At 29.3% G+C, this 19,586-nt stretch overlaps 1 protein-coding gene across 1 annotated transcript in view; it reads left to right on the plus strand.

Moving 5' to 3' along the window:
- Positions 1 to 16,624, plus strand: part of LOC103575520 (midasin) — a 121,254-nt gene extending 104,630 nt beyond the window's left edge. The window contains exons 6-10 of the mRNA XM_008555345.3: positions 1,585 to 1,732; positions 1,798 to 2,030; positions 2,214 to 2,425; positions 4,133 to 13,229; positions 16,284 to 16,624. Coding sequence (XP_008553567.1) covers positions 1,585 to 1,732; positions 1,798 to 2,030; positions 2,214 to 2,425; positions 4,133 to 13,229; positions 16,284 to 16,475 — 9,882 coding nt within the window. The 3' untranslated portion in view covers positions 16,476 to 16,624. The remainder of the gene's footprint in view (positions 1 to 1,584; positions 1,733 to 1,797; positions 2,031 to 2,213; positions 2,426 to 4,132; positions 13,230 to 16,283) is intronic.
- Positions 16,625 to 19,586: the final 2,962 nt, after the last annotated feature.

A 19,586-nucleotide genomic window follows, 5' to 3' on the forward strand; every position in this document is an offset into this window, starting at 1 on the left:
AGACATCTTATTTCATCTCTCTGTAACTATTTAATAGAGGGTTTCGAAAAAAATACAATAGTCAATTTTTTTGAATCAGTCTAATATACATATGTTTAATATAACGCACTTTGTTAAGGCGATAGCGGCCACAATTTTAAACGGATAATGAAACTTAACAGGCTTATTCTATGAACGATTATCACGGTTAAGTTCGAAGATGAGCAAAATTGGTCAACTAGTTTAGAAATAGTGCGCGTTTGAAATTTCAAAAATAACGAGAAATGCTACTTTTTCGGCTTTTTCCATGAATATCTTTTTAACGGACATGTTTATCCTTACTATGTACAAAGAACTTGATAGCTGATATAATAAGCTATATGTTCTTTTTTTTATGTTTAATTTTACGATAATTTCTCCAACTTTCATTAGGGTTAAAAGTTACATGATTGTCATGGTAAAAATGTCATTATTGTATCTTCGAGAGTTTTTGACAGATTATTATAAAATTTTATATATTCATCCTTCAGGCAATTATCTTGATCAAGTTAAAAAATTTAAAAGATCGGTTGAGTATTTGGGAAATGGTGGCAACTTAGAATTTTTTAGTTTTTGAAAAATGTTGCTTTTGTGGGTTTTTTCTTTAATATCTTTTTAACGGAACTTTCTGTCTTTATTATCCTGTGTAAAAAAAAATTCGTTCTAAAATGGTTCCAAAAAAGTTCAACATGTGGAACTTTTCAATATGAGACAGATTAGAATTTTTTGGGAACTTTAGTAATTTCGACAGTACATCAATAGTTCTTACAAACAAATTTTGAATCAAACAAGGATATTCTTAAGACTTTAAAAAACAAATTTTTGATTGTCTTTTTTAGTTTTATAATCGGCTTGAAAGTAATGGTTTTTGAACAGTTTTGAAATGTTTTTAGAACGTTTTTTTTTTTCTACAATAGGTTCAAAAAGGACCTTCAAAAAAGTTCCAAGATCACTTTTGACCTTTTTCTGGAGCTAAAAAAGATGTTCTGAAAACATTCCAAAACAGTTCAAAAATCACTATTTTTGAACCTTTTGTAGAACTAAAAAGTACGACCAAAAAAAATTCTAAAAAGCCCCAAAAATATCTTTTTTTGACTCAAAATTTGCTTTTAAGAACTTTTACTGTACTATCGAAATTACTAAAGTTCCAAAAAAGTTCTGTTCGAAATTCTAATCTGTCTCATGTTGAGAAGTTCCACATGTTGAACTATTTTGGAACCTTTTTGGAACGAATTTTTTTTACACGGGATGTATAAAGAACGTCAAAGTTGTGAAAATAATCTATAGTTTCCTTCTTTTACTTTATGGTTTATGATAAATTTTTAAATTTTTATAAAGGTTTGAAGGTACATAATTGTTCTAAGTTATGGTTAAAATTCTATTTTTCTTTTTTTTGAAATTCACGAAAAATGTTAAAAAAAATTAATTTTTAGCTGAATTTAATTTTAAAACTTCGAAATAAAGAAATAATGAAAAATATACTTCTATTTCTGGTACTGAATGGCTTTTTTTCATTTTATTTTACGGTATAATATCTCACAAAGTAATTTTTAATATTTTTTTCAGACCGACTACAACCGGCACTTGGAGCAGTTGATTGAAAAGACTGAGAATCTTTTGATTGCCGCTTTGAGACAAACACTTGATGAACAAAATCTTGATAATGTTTCAGAGCTTTATGAGCAGCTAGAAAAAATAAAAAATCTATCTTGCGGTAATTTAAATTTTATTACTTAAGACATTTAAGTATTCGTTTTGAAAAATTATTAATTTTCACAGATGAGAGTCTTTCCACGACGATGGCAATTGAGACTAAAAATTTTCTACAACGAACCGAACAACTCTCGACACTAATTTCCCGAATGGAAAAACTAAAAACACTTGAAGCTCTTGAGAAGACAGAGTTAGCATCGATCAATGACAAACTACTGAATCTGTCGAATCTCGTGAAGCAAGAAAACTGCCTCAATGCAGGAGGAAAGTTTGAATGGATCGATAGTGTACTTGTGAAGGTAAACTTAAGCTTTGAATTTTGTTAGTTAAATTGTTATTGATCTACTTTATACCATACATATCGAGTAAATATTTAATTTTTTATTGCATTCCTTAAGCGCGAAGCTAAGGCTAAGCTCTGCACTCTCATGAAAAATTCGATTTCGTCATATATTTATTTTATTTAATTTTTTTTTTTTCAGTGTTTACAAGATGGTACGTGGCTTCTGATAGATCAAGTAAATCTCTGCAGCCCAGCGGTGTTAGATAGATTAAATGGTTTACTTGAACCTGGTGGTGTCCTTACGATCGGTGAACGAGGTGTAGACAATGATGGTAATATCCATACAATAAAACCTCATAATAATTTCCGTCTTTTCTTAACGATGGATTCACGTTATGGTGAAATCTCGAGGTAAAAATTTTTTTATTATTTTTTATTGCGCACCTCAAGCGCGAAGGATGTGTGTGCTTACGATAGAAATTATTTTTTCGACTAATTCACTCACGTTAAATCATCTCTACACTTTTGTTATTATACTACATTGGATTAAATTGTATACTATAGTATACTATAGTACTATAGTACAGAGATAATTTGTTAAGGAATAATTTCGACTCTGTAATTAAGTCTGTTTATTATTTCATTAATTTAAAATGTCATTTTAATCCAAGAAATTAGTGCTGTCAGTTGTTACGTATGAAACTTTTGAAACACGATAACTTTTAAAAAATATAATAATTTTTCCTAATTGCACGACTCTTAATGCGAAGCATTAGAGTGTGCATTACGATCGAAAAATTCTGTTTGCCTCTTTTTCGCTACTGCTTGTACTGTTCCACTCTTGTTAGTCCACGGATCTTAACCAAGTTACACATCATCGGATAGAGAATTTAATAAGGTTTAATTCTATGACTTATAAAGATCAATTTGATGTATTAAATAATTAAAAAAACATCAAAATGTAAAAAAAATTTTTCCGTCAAGCAATAGAAAAAGTGTCCGTAACCCGTAAACACAAAAACTCGAGAAAAAAGTCATTATTTGAATCACTTTTTTTTTTAAAAGATTATTTTAGGACCAAAGAAGAAGTGTGTCATAAATGACCATCAAATTCGGGCCCGTTTAATTATAATTAATAAAAAGAACTTAACTAATTTTGTATATCTATATATGTTTTTTACATATATTTTCGTCACACCAGTCGTATATGCGCGAAAAAATATCTGATTGTTTTTTGGAGCGAAATTAAAATTTCTAGTGTAATAGAAAAAAAAATTGTCCTTGAAACTTTTACCGTACATTTTTCTTTTTTTTTTTTTTGCACGACTTTTTTTTTGTTTTTATATATATTTTCCACGATTTGCATTTACCAATTTTTTTTTTATTAGCTTTGTATCTTTTGTCAGAAGAACACATTTAAAAATCACTATCTAAATATTTTTTATTTAATTGTGATTAATAACAATTTTAAAACCAGTAATTCATTAAAAGTTTAGCTGCCATTTTTTATTTTTATTATTATTAATTTATCTTTTTTGTTCCTCCATTAACTACTGGCAGCATCACTAGTATGACAGCAGGAGTAAAAAAGAAAAATTGACGTCTAAAAAAAAGGCAAAGTTAAAAAAAAAATTTTAAATAATAAAAATTAAACCGAAAGAAAAAAATGAAACAAAATAAAAATTGAGGCAGTCGTCAGATCGTATTTAACATTTTTTTATTACAATCTTAAATTATTTTTCTTGTTTTCATGACAGTTATAAAAAAAACAATAAAAAAATAATTAAATAATTAATAAAAACTTCTAATTCAAGTTTTTTATTTTCATCGCATTATTTTTTTTATTTCATTTATAAACTCATTTTAAAATTTAAAATACTCATCACTACCGTCTATTTTTATTTATGCCCTCGTGAATTTTTCGATCTTACCTTTTACAATCGAAATAAAAATATTTACAGCACAAAATTAAAGATAAAAAAAAATATTTTATCATCGAAATATTAATATTTATAAATTTTAACGATATACTATCTGACATATTTTATTATCATGCATTTATTTTTTATTTCCTTTTTTTTTTTTTATTAATCATAAATAATATTTATTATTTTACAGAGCGATGAGAAATAGGGGCGTTGAAATATTTTTACTTGGTCACAAGGGATATAAAAGTGAAAATGAGCTTGACATAAAGTCATTGATGTTCGATATAGGTCTGACACGAAATAATCATCAAGAGACGATGTTGAACATTAATCGGGAGATATTGAGTCAAAAGCTTTTGTCAGATAAACTCAGCACTATTCAACTGCTGCACTCAGTCTTTCTGATTACTCAGCAAATATTAAGAGGATTTTCCGTAAAAAAAGCATTCACAAGAGCTTGTATCGACGTGTATATAAAATCACGATACATCCACCATTCAAATATTAAAAATCATCTGTTATCAATTATAAATAATATTATTGATCAAAATGACATTCAAAATAATCATCAATCAATAATTGATTTAAGCGCAATTACTTTGAATGTACGAGACCTTCAAGATAACGTCAAGTTGACACTAATTAATCAACAAGCGACATTGTTACTGTCATTAATTAATAAATATCAAGACTCGTCTTCTACTGAGTTTCTCAATAAATATCTTGATCCAGAAGACAATAAAAATTTAATTGCCATTGACATTAAAAAAATAGTTCCTTATTTACTTCTGATGTTCTTTGAAAAATCATCAGTTAAAGATTTAAGACTGAGGAGCGCATGGTTACAAAAAAAACTTGATGATTTACCACCCGATGATTTTATCATATCGATAAAGTCTAAAATTGAAGAAATAACTCAAGAAATTTTTGATAATAAAAATGATTTACCGGATTCATTACCTTGGTATCGATGTATATCGAATAATATTGAGTCTGATCAAAACAATGCGCAATTATTGTCAATAAGACTTTATTTGAAGACAATGGATATTAAATATCCACAAAAGTTATCTGTTGCTAATGATAAAAATATAATAACATTAGAAAAATATTCAGACAGAGTATGTGCAAATAATGAACACGATGATAATGTGGCACCGATCGCGACATTTTTTTCACCTTTTATTAGTCTAGTAAACCAGTGGATAAATAATTACTTGAAATATTTGTGTGATTGCAGTAATAATATTAAGTACATTGAAATAAGACAAGATCTCCAATGGTTCCGTCGGTTTTACGAGCAAGGAAAATTGACATTCATAAATAAATTACACCGCGTAAATGAAAAAGTTGAAAGTGATCATACGGAAATGTTACTAAAAGTCCATTACCGTTGGCTAAGAAAATTATTGACTAAAACATTCGAAGAATCAAATAATTCACTGGCTACAAATGAAGACAAAAAAACTATTGAAACTCTCAAGGAATTTATGGAGCAATTTGACAATTATCTGCGCGAGCAACAATCGTTTAAAAAATTGACGAAAAAAATTAAAGAACAATTGAATATTCTTCGTCCTTTTACCTCTGAATTAATTATCAAAAATTACAAACAACTTGATCATTATTCTGATGATTTATTTTTGCCTAAAAATAATGAATTTAATTACCAATTAAATTTGGTATTCATCCAATTAGAAGAAACCAAAACAATAAGACGTAAATTTGAAAAATTATGGGAAAATATTTTAAATGATGAATTTAATGAAGACATGGCAGCTGATGTAATGTCTAGCGTTGATATATTTTTAAATAAATATAAATTATCAAACAGATTTAACATAAAAGAAGTAATGGAAATAATTTTATCATCTTATTCAAGTAAAACTTTAATAGAAATGTCATCAAATATAAAACTATGGCCCATTTATGAGTACACTTTTATTATGTTTGCTCATAAATTACACTGTCAGTTAAATGAAAAATTGAGTAGTGACATAAATATCAATAACTCAGAAATAGTAAATAAATTTTTGAATCTATCTTGTGTACCAACAAATTTAATAGCCGTATTAGCGACTCTATTAAATAAAAATACTGAGCGAGATAATTGCGAACGTTTATTACCAGAATTATTTCGATATCTTACTCAATATAAAACTCGTGATACTTACGACCATTCAAATTTTGTTAATTGTTTGAAGAGCGTATTTGAAGAAGACTCAAAACCTGACGAATTAATCGAATCGAATTGTAAATTTAATTATTCTGATGATGATCCAGTTTTGATAAATGCAATATCTGACATTCTTTTATCTCAAGACAGCAAAGAAAATTTTGTAGTATCGACTGCGGCGATTGGATTTTATAATTCGCATATAAAACAAATCAATACAATAAATAGTATACTCTGGCGCAATAGTATATCTTTTAATTCCAATGAGTACAACTTGATTTTAAATGATCGTAAAGCTTTTATCGATTACACTGACGTTTATCTGACAGCGATTGATAAAATAGAAAAAACTTGGGACATAAATAAATTGATAAAAAATAATAAAGTAAATAATCAAGACAAATTGACTGAAGATTTTTATAATGAGTGCTACAAAAATCCGATCGATAAATTGAAATTAATTAGAAATAATTTAACAGCTGATTGCAATTACAGTACAGAAGGTATCGATAGAGGAATTGCGTGGATATATTTAGGATTTCATAAATATTTTATATTCAGTCATCTAGGTTTTATAGATCCGGTACTAAAAACAGAATTAAAACTTAAATATATAAATGATGACATTGAAGATCTTGAAAATTTAATATACGCAAATAAATTGGATTGTTATTTATTTGATGACGATGGTTGGATTGCTCATGGAGGTGATTCTTCTCGTATCGCAAGTGCCAATAAATGTATCGATATATTGTATGACGTACAGGGGGAATTAAAAAAATCAACAGGTTATCGATCATCAGACGTGCGGTTTGTTGATTTGGCTAAAAAAGTAACTCGCTTTAGAGACGACATTGGCACGGCGGAAAATATTATAAAAACTTGTGAAAATTTATACAAATTAACAGAAAGTAAAATAACCAGTAGTGAATCTAATTATGATGAATTATTGACAGCAGTTAATATTTTGATAAATAAAAGAAATACATGGAAAATATTTTATCAATCATTGGATAAAAATTTCATGGCATATTATCGTGAGCTTGTGTCGCCTATTATCAACGGATTAAGTAAAATAATCCACGGCGCAAATATTTTAATTGACCAAACAAACCGTTTAATTTCACTTGAAAAAACAAGTGTCTGTCTGACAGAAACTAAATTATCAGCGCAAGATTATCTGTATAATTTAGTAAGATTCCCTACTATTGGTAACGACCAAGAAAATTTACTTGAATTAATAGAGTTGCATACATCGAAAAATAGCAAAGAATTTATTATTAAATTTATTGATAAATCCAAGTCATACTTTGAAGTCTTTCGTATGCTGAAAAATAGTTTAGTCGAACTTTATAATCACATAACTCTGACAAAACAACTGACAAAGCCTCTGTGGAATAAATTGAATGAATTACTTTCGCAAATTTGTCTAGTGTGGAAAAAACAACAGTTGGAAGAGGAAAAAGCAGCAGCGGAATCGCAGAGTTTGTATAAAGGGAACGTTAGTATACATTGCGAAACATTGACCGATGACGAAGAAATGAACAAACAATTACAGGAATTGTTCCCAGCAAGTAAAGACTTTGATGACATTAAAAATTTAAATACACTTGAAGCTCAACAGAATTTAAAAGGTTCAGTTGAAACAATAAAATCATGTGGTAGTTTGATAACTATCGATGATTTGGAACAAGTCTATAAAATTCATTCGCGAATTGTTAAGTCATTTACTTCCGCTCCATGGTTAAAACATTACAGTTTTATTGAATTACCAACTCGTGATTACATAGACCCATTGCTTCAAAGGTATCATACTTTCGGATTACTCCGACCAGAGCTTGAAAAATCTTTATCTGCAGACTTGTCGAAAAAATTACACGTCAGTTTGAATTTGCTTTCATCAATAACATTGGCAACAAGCCTCGGTGAGAATAATAATTTAAATAAAAGTGATGAAAAAACTTATGACTTTTACAAGAGCAGTAACATCGAAGAAGTAAAACAATGCGTGGAAATTCTCGATGGTTTAACAGAAGCTGTTGAAAATTATTTGACGGACTGGCCGGAACATCCGACACTTCAGTCAATAAAAACGATCATTACCAGAATAAATAACTTCCCAATAACGTCACCTGTGTCGAGATTTTTAACGGGACTTGAAATTCTTCTGAGCAAAACACGCGAGTGGAAAGAAACGGCAGCTCGTAAGGGCGATCGCTTAGCAGAGTATTCATTTTCATTGGAAAAACAAATAAAAATTTGGCGACGTCTTGAACTCGGTTGCTGGAAAGACTGTTTGGACTCTGCGTTCAAAAGATTACAAGCCAAAGCATCTAAGTGGTGGTTTTTTATTTACTCTATTATCGAATCTTATGTCAATAAAACTTCATTGACTACAGAAATTCCACAGGAAGTGATTGAAAAATCTTGCGATAATGAAATAGTAACAGCTAAAAAATTAATTAAATTATTGGAGATTTTTATGACTCAGTCTTCGCTTGTTGAGTTCAAAGCTCGGCTTGATTTATTATTAACATTCCACTCTCATGTATTTTATTTAGAGCCGAGTGTTGAAAGAGATGAACTGCTGTCTATATTTTGGAATATATATAATTATTATAATAAATTTACAGATGATGTTGATAAAAAAATAAGTCAGTTAAAAACAACAGTAGGAAAAGAAATAAAAGATCAAGTAACGATTGCTAATAGAACGAACATTGACCGTTGGACCGTAGAAGAATTGGTGAAAAAAGTTCATAGAAAATTACTCGACTGCATTAAAAAGTACGAGACTGTCTTAAAAGAAAGTGTTGGTAAATATTTGACATTTAAATCATCAAATGAATCATCTGAAGACGACAAAGACGAATGGAATCGTCATAAAATTCGTTACTACTCAATAAATCCCGAAGATTTTATTGTATCTGACGATAAATTCAATGAAATTTATCCTGTTAAATCTAAAGGACTAAGAGCGGATATCGTAAAACATTTAAATGAAATAAAAAACTCCTGCCGGAATACAATTCTGTCATCAGTTTATCCTGGACTGCGTATCGAACTCGAGCAACGAATTGAAGAATTTATTACTCATGCCACAGAATTAAAAAATATGAAAGTAAATGATAAATTGAGTATTGAAAAACAAAAGTCTCATGCGAAAAGTATTCTGCAAACTAAAAAGAAAGCCCTGAAAGATTATTTTGATACTTTGAAGAACTTTGGATTTTCTTATAGAAGAGGTCTAGCAGATTGGAGAAATTCACCAGATCAAGTTCAAGATTTTACTGTACCACCGTTGGATATTTCAAGGACTCTCGAGAGACTTGAAAGTTTGGGAGAATCTGATAAGCAAATGTTAACTCATTGGGATGGAAGTGAGCACTATTATTACCAGTCATGTATTAAATTAAATGCGCTAATTAGCACACTTACAAAAACTCAAACAGACTTGGGACCAATGAACATGGATCAGTGCAAAGGTTATTCAGTTAATATCATAACTAAAGCACACAAGCAAAAAATAATTCTAGGCAGATCTATAAATATTTATGCAGCATTGAGACAACAAGTTTCGAATTTATCAAATATTGATTACAAAAATTTAAGCCTCCCGCGTCATCAAGATATAGCCCAATGCGCTAATGAATTAAATGATTTACTAGCGTGCTTATCAATCGGATTAGAGCAGATTGAAATTTATTTACAAGCTTGCCCTCGAGATAATCTCGGGATAAATGACCAGGTAATTGTCTTGGAATCATCTGATCTTCCGCTAATTAACGCGACAAAAGGGGATCAAACTTGGGAATCCGCGAGTGTTTTAATTAAAGACGCAATTAAATCTATCAGTACTCTATCTACTGATCACAGTAAATTATTTTCTAATACATCTGTGGCAAGTTTCATAAGAACTCATGGTCATTTTAAGTCATTAGAAAATAGTTGTAAAAATATTTTGAAAATAAATAAAATTATAACGACACTTGGAGAAATGTTTGGTAGTGAAAAAGATAAAGATCACCCGCTTTTAGCGACTATCAAATTTCTTATGGATCGATCTAATCAGTGGATTGATAAATTCAATGTAATAAAAAAATTTGAAAGTGATCCGGGAATGAAAAATGACTCTGGCATACAAGACATAAGAAATAAAATAAAGTGCCTTGTAGAAATTATTTTACGGGTTATAAAAACTAATGAAGAAGTATCACAAAGTGATGTGTCATCTAATGATATAACTTGCGAAAATAAAAACGATGATGATAAAGAAGAAAATGAAGATTCACTTTTAGATAAAAACGGATTACGCAAACATTTAATTGAATCTCTGGAAAAAGATATTAAAAATTTGGAGATTGAAAAAATAAATAAACAATTAGAAAATATTATTTTTATTGCGGAAGAATTAAATCCACTTTATACTTCATACTATAATTCATGTTTATTGACATGTCTGCCTTTACTAAATCAATATATTTTATTTACCCAATTTTATTTGACAGAACAAGTCGCAGCTTTTCGGGTAACATGCAAACTTTTGTATTTACAACTTAAATTCTTTTTAAATTTATCAGCAAATGGATTTTGTGTACCGAAAAATTTAGATGACAATGAAGCTGATGCTAATGGTGGTGAAGACAGTAAAAGTAAAGATGGTATGGGACTGGGTGATGGTGAAGGTAAAAAAGATGTTTCTGATAAAATAGAATCAGAGGATCAGTTGGAAGAAGCGAGACCAGCTGATGAAGAAGAAAAGAATGAAGATGGTGATTGTAAGGAAGAAGATAAAGGCATAGAAATGAGTGATAATTTTGATGGTAAATTACAAGATTTAGATAAAAATGATAACGACCAAGAGAACAGTGATGATGAGAATGATGATAATGATTTGGATAAAGAGATGGGTGAAACTGAAACGGGAGCGGATCAGATGACTGATGATATTTGGGGTGATGATACTGATGAATCGGAAACTGAAGAACAGGTTGATGATACTGACGAACAGGGAAAAGGTGAACAAGCTGGTGAAAAAGAACTGGGTGCTCGTGATGAATCAAAGCATCAGGGTGAAGATAAAAAAGATGACAATAATGGTGAAGAAGAAAAAGAAGACAAAGACAAACCAGAAATTAATGAAATGAATGAGCCTGATATTAATGATGATCAGATAGATCCATATCATGGCAAACATAATCCTCAACCTGAACCAGAGCCAATGGATCTTCCAGATGATTTAAATTTGGATGGTGAAGATGAGGCCAAAGAAGATAAAGATGAAGCTGGAGAAAATCCGTTTGATATTGATGCGATGAAAGAAGCTGTACCGCCGGAAAATGATGATACTGAAGCTGATAATCAGGAAACGAACAAGAATGCTGATGAAAATTTGGGTGATGATAGCAGTGATGAAGAAGGTGGTCCGACAACTGAAGATACTGAGATGAAAGACCTGGATTCTAAAGAACCTGAAGAACCTGAAGCCTCTGATCAACAAGTTCCGGATAAAGGAGAAGAGAAAAATGAAGAAGAAGATCAACCGAATAAAGAAAATGAAGAAGAAAAAGGAGAGAGAGCGGTACCTAGTACGGATGATGGTAGCAAAGAAACTGACACCGCTGATCAGCTGGAAAATAAAGTCGGATCTCGTGATAAAGTTGCTAATGATCCGAATCAGGAGAGTAGACAAGATACAGCTCCTATGGAAGAAAACAGCCAAGATGATGGCAATGACAAAGGAACTGGTCAAGCGCAGTCTAATGAACAAAATGAAGGACATTTCGGAAGTACTGCGGAGAAGAATACGACTGTTCAGCAGCAGCAAGAAGAACAAAAGTCTAGAGAAAAAAGAAAAAACCCTGGAGAGAGTGATGAGAATCGGGCTTTGATTGATAAAGCACAGCCGAATAAGAAGAAACAAAGAATCATAAATACTCGAGAAGAATTAGGAAATGATGAAGATGACACTGGAGCTGCTGAAAATAAAGATAACGGAGACATAGACATGTGCCAACATGTAAAGAATACAGAAAAATTTGATGACTACGCAACTGATGCTGCTACTGAAGAACAGGCCAAGAAGCAGACAATTGCAGATGATGAAGAAGAACCAGATGCACGCGATGAAGAACTGATGGATGTTGATATGCATGATGATAAAGAAGAAATCATTGAGGAAGATATTAAAAAAATGGATGCTGAGCCGACTCCAAAGACTGACAAAGATATGGCTAAATCTAGTTCGAAGAATAGTGTAGAAGAAACTTGCAATATGGAAACGAAACTTGACGTTGAAGGTGATATTGTACCGACAGTTACTGTAGCACAGGAAGTTGAATCGGCTTTTTACACAAATCTGAAAGAAGATGATACTATTGATTTAACGCAAGAAGAAAATGTTGAAGAAGAAAAATGTATCAGTCGATGGATTTATAAACCATCTTCTGAACAAGCGTTAACGATGTGGAATAACGTTAGCTCGCGAATGGAAACAGCAGCAAGAGATTTATCAGAAAAATTACGACTGGTACTTGAGCCAACACAAGCGACTAGACTGAGAGGTGATTATCGTACGGGCAAAAGGATAAATATGAGAAAAATAATTCCTTATATTGCAAGTCAATTTAGAAAAGATAAAATTTGGTTAAGACGGACGAAACCATCGAAGAGAAATTATCAAATTTTGTTGGCATTAGATGACAGCAGTAGTATGAAAGATAATTTATCTCATGAGTTAACATTTGAATCGATTTCATTGATCAGCAAAGCTATGGAGTATCTTGAAGTTGGAGATCTTGGTGTTATCAGTTTTGGAGAAAAGGTTGAAATTCTTCATCCATTGGGTAAACCATTTAATGAAGAAAGTGGATCGAGACTTATTGAAGAAATGAATTTTGAACAGAAGAAAACTAAAATTGTTAAAATGATAAATGATGCTGTTGATATGTTTGAAGAACAAAGAAGTTCCACTGATAGCGCTAAGCTTCTTATTATACTCTCTGATGGACGTATTAATGAGCAAGAAAACAGTGTTAATCTTGCTGTAAGAAGAGCTCAACTTGCTAATATCTTCTTGGTTTATATAATTATCGAGACACCAGAGAAAAGAGTAAGTTTTATTCAATTATTTGATAATAGTATTTTACACATCAAGGGAGAAAGCAGGGCATTCAAGTCCGCGTGTAATTCCTTATAAAGTCAAAGGCGAGGGTATCAAACACGTGAATTGGGAGGTCGTACCTTTCTTCGTGGTGTGTATACGATTTTTCATCAGACCTGCACCTGAAAGTTTAAATTTTTGCCTCTGTTTGTCAGAAAAATAGCGCATGCGCTTACTTTTAATTGTTTCTTTGTAAGAGAAAAAGTACGACTTTCTTCCTTTTAAACAGGGCAGGAATCTAAGCTTCCGATGCAGTTGTGAAAAAATTTTCACTTTCCAATCCGCGTGTTTGCCATCCTTGCCTTCGGCTCCGGCAATTGCACACGTGGGTTAGAATATCCTAATTCTCTCCCTAGGTGTGTAATATACTAATAATAGTATATTGAGTGACGAGGAATGAAATAATATGAATGCAGACCAATGTGAAGTTGTCTGCCTGAGAAAAAAGCGAGGGCTGAGATTACTCATGCCTGCATTTATGTTTCATCCTGTCTTACTCATTATATTTTTCATAACATCTGCTCGAGACTAAGTTTCAATATTCAATGTTTGATGCCAGTCGGATTAACTTAATTTCAGTTTAATGATGTAAGAAGCTATTGGCGCATATTTAAACCATAAATTACAATCAGGATTAATTTTATTTACTTATAAATTAAAGCTATCAATTATTATACTCCTCTATCCTGATGTCCCGTATAAAGGACAATTTTGCCACCATTGACAACTAGCCGCTGTTTGCTAAACCATAAAAATAATTATCTTTACAGCTTTAAAATAGGTGGCTTTAAAAACTATACATTAGAAAAAATATGAAATATATTTCTTTGCTTCTTAAAAGGTCTATAAGTATACTTATTAAAAATGATTCAAATAACAAACAAAATGATGCCTCGGAACTGAGGAGGTTAGACGTTTGAACTATAATTGGAAAGTCTGAAGTTTGTACAACAAACAATTGACTGCCAATAAGGTTGAAATAAATATGCATTTTAGCTTTAACAGGCTGAAATCAAAACCTTTTTTGATGCCTAGGAATCAAAGAAGCCGCTTACATTCCACTAATTTATTAAATTCACTGTTTAAGCGTACGTCACAGTTTATCACAGGATTAACCTTAAAAAATCATGAGTGTGAACGGAGCTGAATAAAATTTAAATAGAATAAAAATTTAAAAATGCGTATTCAAATAATTTAAAAAGCAGTATGCGTGTTTTTTTTTCGATTTTATTATATCAATTAATTAGTTGATTTATTTAAAAATTATAAATTGTCTCACATCTGGGACATTCACATGAGTAAAATAATGTAGCTGACAATTAGTAATTTTTTAAGTTTTTAAATGAATAATGAAAATGTAAGTAGAATGAATATTAATGAATCCATAATTAAATGAGTGTGAATGTAGCAGACATGAGACAATTTATAAATTTTAAATAATTAAATTGATTAATTAAAATAATGAAATGTAAAAAAATGCGCGCACTGAGTTTTCATTGATCTAACAGTACCAAATATTGACCGAGCTCCAGTTAATGACCAAATATTAAAATATCGTTAAAAATTGAAAAAAATGGTGAATTTAATTGATAAAAAATGTATAACATATAATTACATATTTTTCATGGATTAAATTCAACAATTTAAAAATTTTGTAGAGTTTTAAAGTACCTGGTCATTTAATGGAGCGAGGTCAATATTTGGTACTGTTACCCTACGTATTTTTAAAATTTTTATTCTAGTTACATTCTTTTTATTTATTCCAAAATTTAAAAAATTCCCACTTGTCAGTTACAGAGTGCATTCCGAAATGCGCTGCGAGTAGTTGTAGCGCATTTCGGAATGCACCCTTATAAATTATTCTTATTACTTGCGCGGTAAATTTAAATATTTTAAAAGTAAATTATTAAAAATTGGAAAAAACTAAAAATCGTCAAAATAAAATGGCGGCGGAATATGATAGAAAAACATTTTAAAAAGAAAAAAAAAACACGCAAGTGTTTGAACAAACCTTGGTGGGGAAATAATATGCAGAAGGGTGTCCTAATACACTTGGAGATTTAAATTAAATTGCTCCAAGTGTATTGCAGCTAAAAAAACGTCACTTGACTGCTATTTCCCACCAGACGATGCCAGATGATTTTGCTCAAGAACTTGGAAGTTATCAGCATCAGCAATTCGCAACACTTAACGACACCACAGACACTTAACACAATTTAAATTTTACAAACACTGCACATTTTGATTAAACAATTTCTATGAACAATAAATTTTGTGGATGATTCCGCGAATTAACTGCAATACTGTGATTCAATTCAAACGTAAAGAAGGATCTGGACTACTACTGCCATTGTTGATGATACTGACTGCCGCTATTGGACCGCCAGTTGATACAAAGCAATCGATTTTGCAATTCATTCGACTGCCCCCACTTTAGCAAAAATTTGAACGTTGAATACAGTGACGCGCAGTAGCGCCAACTTGGCGCAAAATTTCAAAATTGAAATGCAATAATTTTATTAAAATTTATTTGTTTCAATAATTATATTAATTAGACTAATAAGTATACTCGAAATTTGTTATTTTCATCAATAATTTATTAATAAGTGTTATCAATCGCGTGGCAAATTTAAATATTCAAAAAATAACTTATTAGAAATGGGAGAAAAATTAAAAATCGGAAATCAAAAAATAAAATGGCGGCAGAATATTAAGAAATATTTAAAATTAAAAAAAAAACCGTGTTTCGCGCAAAAATCGTGCTGCTACAACTACTCGCACCAGATTTCGAAATGCACTCACATTCACACTTATAATTAATCAATTTCTTTAAAATTTATAAATTATTTTACATCTGCGTCATTCACACTCATATAATATCTTGTCTCGCCTGGCTAAATAAGCATTGAAAGTTTAAATTTAAGAGCAGATGTTATAAAAAATATTATAATAGTGACTTTATTGATTTAATTGATGATAATTATTTTAAATTTATTATTCCAGGATTCTGTGTTGGATATAACAAAAGTGATACCTTTGTCTGCAAAAGAAGGAGGAGGAGTTCAATTACTACCTTATATGGATAGTTTTCCATTTAAATTTTACATGATACTTCGTAATATAAATTCATTGCCAGGAATTTTGAGCGACGCTTTGAGACAATGGTTCGAGATTGTCGGAAAAATAGATACATAATTTAATTTTTAGACAGTATTTATTTGTGTTATAACTAAATAAATAAATGAAACAAATTGTCATAACAATTACATGTATAATAATCCTGTTTTTTTTTTTTTATTGTAAAAAATTTTTAGTTTGTAAAATAAATTTTTCTTTACCACTTTAACTGAATGTTTAAAATGATTATTGTAAAAAAAAAAATATATAATAGTTTTAATGTCAGAAAGAGAAAAATAATTTTTTATTTTTAAAGTTGCGGCAAAGTAAATTCAAATTTTTGTGTTCTAACTGAATAATTATAATTACATAAAACAATAAAAATTATCTAATAGTTTTTTACAAGACTATTGATCCAATATAATGTAATTGTATCCAAAATTTTTTTAAAAAATATAGAAGGAACTCAAAAACAATTAACTAAACATGATACTAAAGTTAGTTGACGTCTAATGATTTTTTTTTTTTTTTCAAATCGATAAATTAAAAAAAAAATATTTCAGAAAATTGCATCTACAGTTTTTTTAATTTTCTACATTTGCATATTTTTAGTTTTTTTTTTTATGTAATTGACATCTTAAAAAAAATCCAAAAATTGTTAATTGTCTGATAACTCCAGGATCATAAATAAACTAAAATTTTTATGTCTTAAATAAATAGATAACAAATTAATATAAATGATAATGAGAATCTACGAAAATTTAACAAAAATATGACTTTTATTTTTAAAAATCATAAAATTATTAAGTAAAAATAAAACAAGTTTTTTTTAACTTATTTTAAATAAAGCGCGCCAATTTGAAACTCAATATTATTCGTGGAAAAAATAAAAAACAGTTTATTTAATTTTTATTGATTGGTGAAGAAGAAACCAATAAGATTCAAGTAATTTTTAAACTGACCAATAGAGTTCCATTTTTATTTAAACGACCGGTAAAATTATATTATTTACACAAATGCAACTTTTCTAAATATTTACAAAAATCTGACACGTCAGTTTTATTCGCACTACTCTTAAAGTGACACGTTTCATTAACACAAGTCAATTAAAATTCCAATCTAATTAATTGATAACTGGTATTTTTTAAACTTACTCCATTACTTGTAGTAAATATTATTAATAACAAAATTAATGAGAAATGGATAAAAATGAATTTGTAATTCCGATAATTGCCAGGAGATCACTGTGCTGTGTCATATGCAGTGTAGATTGCAATGATGTTAAATGTTTATCATCCGCTAAATCATCTTGGCATTGGCAAAAATTAAAATGCAGGTACTGATCAATATCATTTTTTAAATTCTTTTAATTAACAAAAAAAAAAAAAAAAATACATGAGTGTAAATGTAGCAGATATACGAAAATTTTTTAATTAAGTACAAAAAAATTAAATAATTAAAATAAAAAAATTTTTTTAATTTTTTGTACGTCAGCGTTTTTAAGATATTTTGAGAAAATTAAATAAACAAAAAATGCGTTAAAGAGAACTAGACAATAAAAAAAAAATTTGAACGTATGAGTAAATGATTCGATAAAAAATATATTTGATGAATTTTTAATAGCGACACGGGGACAGTCACGTAGGATCTGCGGGTTGCTAGTAGTTTATTTCATGTTAATTAAATAAAAATTAACAACTTACTGATATCAAAAAATAATTTTTAAAAACATCAAACAAAATTATAAATTACTTATTTAATTTAATCTTAAAATTATTTCATTATATTTACAGATTGATGATTTACTTGCTGAAAGATGATTTTATAATTGGATCTCCAATTCCTAGAAACGACAAATCTTTCTATATTATTGTAACAAATGATTTTTATAGAAGCGAGTCTTTAACTGCAACCATCAAAAATTTAAATCTCCATGTAAATTATTAATATCTTTGATAAATTAATTACTTTCCCTGATTAAAAAACTGAATTCGATCGAATTAAACAGAATTGAAGTTTTGATTCTATATAATTCAGATAAATTCTGTTAATTCGGTACCTAACTTAAAAAATAATTCTATCTAATTCGGCAGGAAAACCAGAATTTATCCAAATTAAAACGAATTTAAATAATTCTATTCGGATTAATACTGTTTAATTCGAAAATAATTCTCAAATTTTTAGTTCTGACTCCGAATTAAACCAAATTGAAACCAATTCGAAAATTTTAAATCGAGTTTACTCTGTTCAATTCAAAAATAATTCTTGATTCTTTTAGATTTTGTCTTACCAAATTTAACAGAATATAACAGAATTGAGCAGAATTAAAATTTTTAATTTGGTTGAATTCAGTTGTTTAATCAGGGTTATTGATAACAATGATTTTTCATGATACCCAGCATCGAAACTTCAAGTTTCAGTGTCTCTACAGTCAGTCGAATGAAGCTGATTTCAGTCCAATGCTGCGAATGAATATTAGCAAACACGTGAATTCTGAATGCCTTTAGTCAGCGGGCAGAAACATTCGTGTTTTATCTCTTGAGAAGAAACAATTAATATTTCGTCCCGCTGGCTGATGGCTTTCGCAATTTGAACTCTGATAGTTGTCATTTGTTTAATACTAATTTCAAACCTTTTATCTTATTTACGTAAATGACAGTTCTCTGATTAAGAAATCTAATTTGGAATGATTTGAGATTACGTAACACTTAATCATTTTGAATCATTCCAAATTATTTGAATTATTTAGCTTTCGAGTATAAATTTTGGAACGAATCATTTTAAATCATATTGCATTCAAAAATAACGAAATATTATTTTATGATTTTAAATTATTTGAAATGGTTTAAACTCTCAAATCATCATTTCAAATTAAATCGAATTAGAAAATAATATCACAATTTCTGGTTTCTCGAACAACTCAGAATTATTTGAAATAATTCGAAGCTCGAATCATTTCAAATTAAATTGAATTAGAAAATAATATTGCAATTATTTTGAATTACTTCAAATTATAATTTTATGATATGATACAATATGAAATAATTTAGATTTTTCAAATCATTTCAAATTAGATTTCTTAATCAGAATTCTGACTTTATAATCAAGTTTTACAAAAATTAGTGTGATTAATAAATAGTATTTATAGTTTCTGCTTAATTATAAATTGAAAATGACAATTTGCGATTA

Source organism: Microplitis demolitor, chromosome 1, assembly GCF_026212275.2.
Source record: "Microplitis demolitor isolate Queensland-Clemson2020A chromosome 1, iyMicDemo2.1a, whole genome shotgun sequence".
In the NCBI taxonomy this organism is placed as follows: Eukaryota; Metazoa; Arthropoda; class Insecta; order Hymenoptera; family Braconidae; genus Microplitis; species Microplitis demolitor.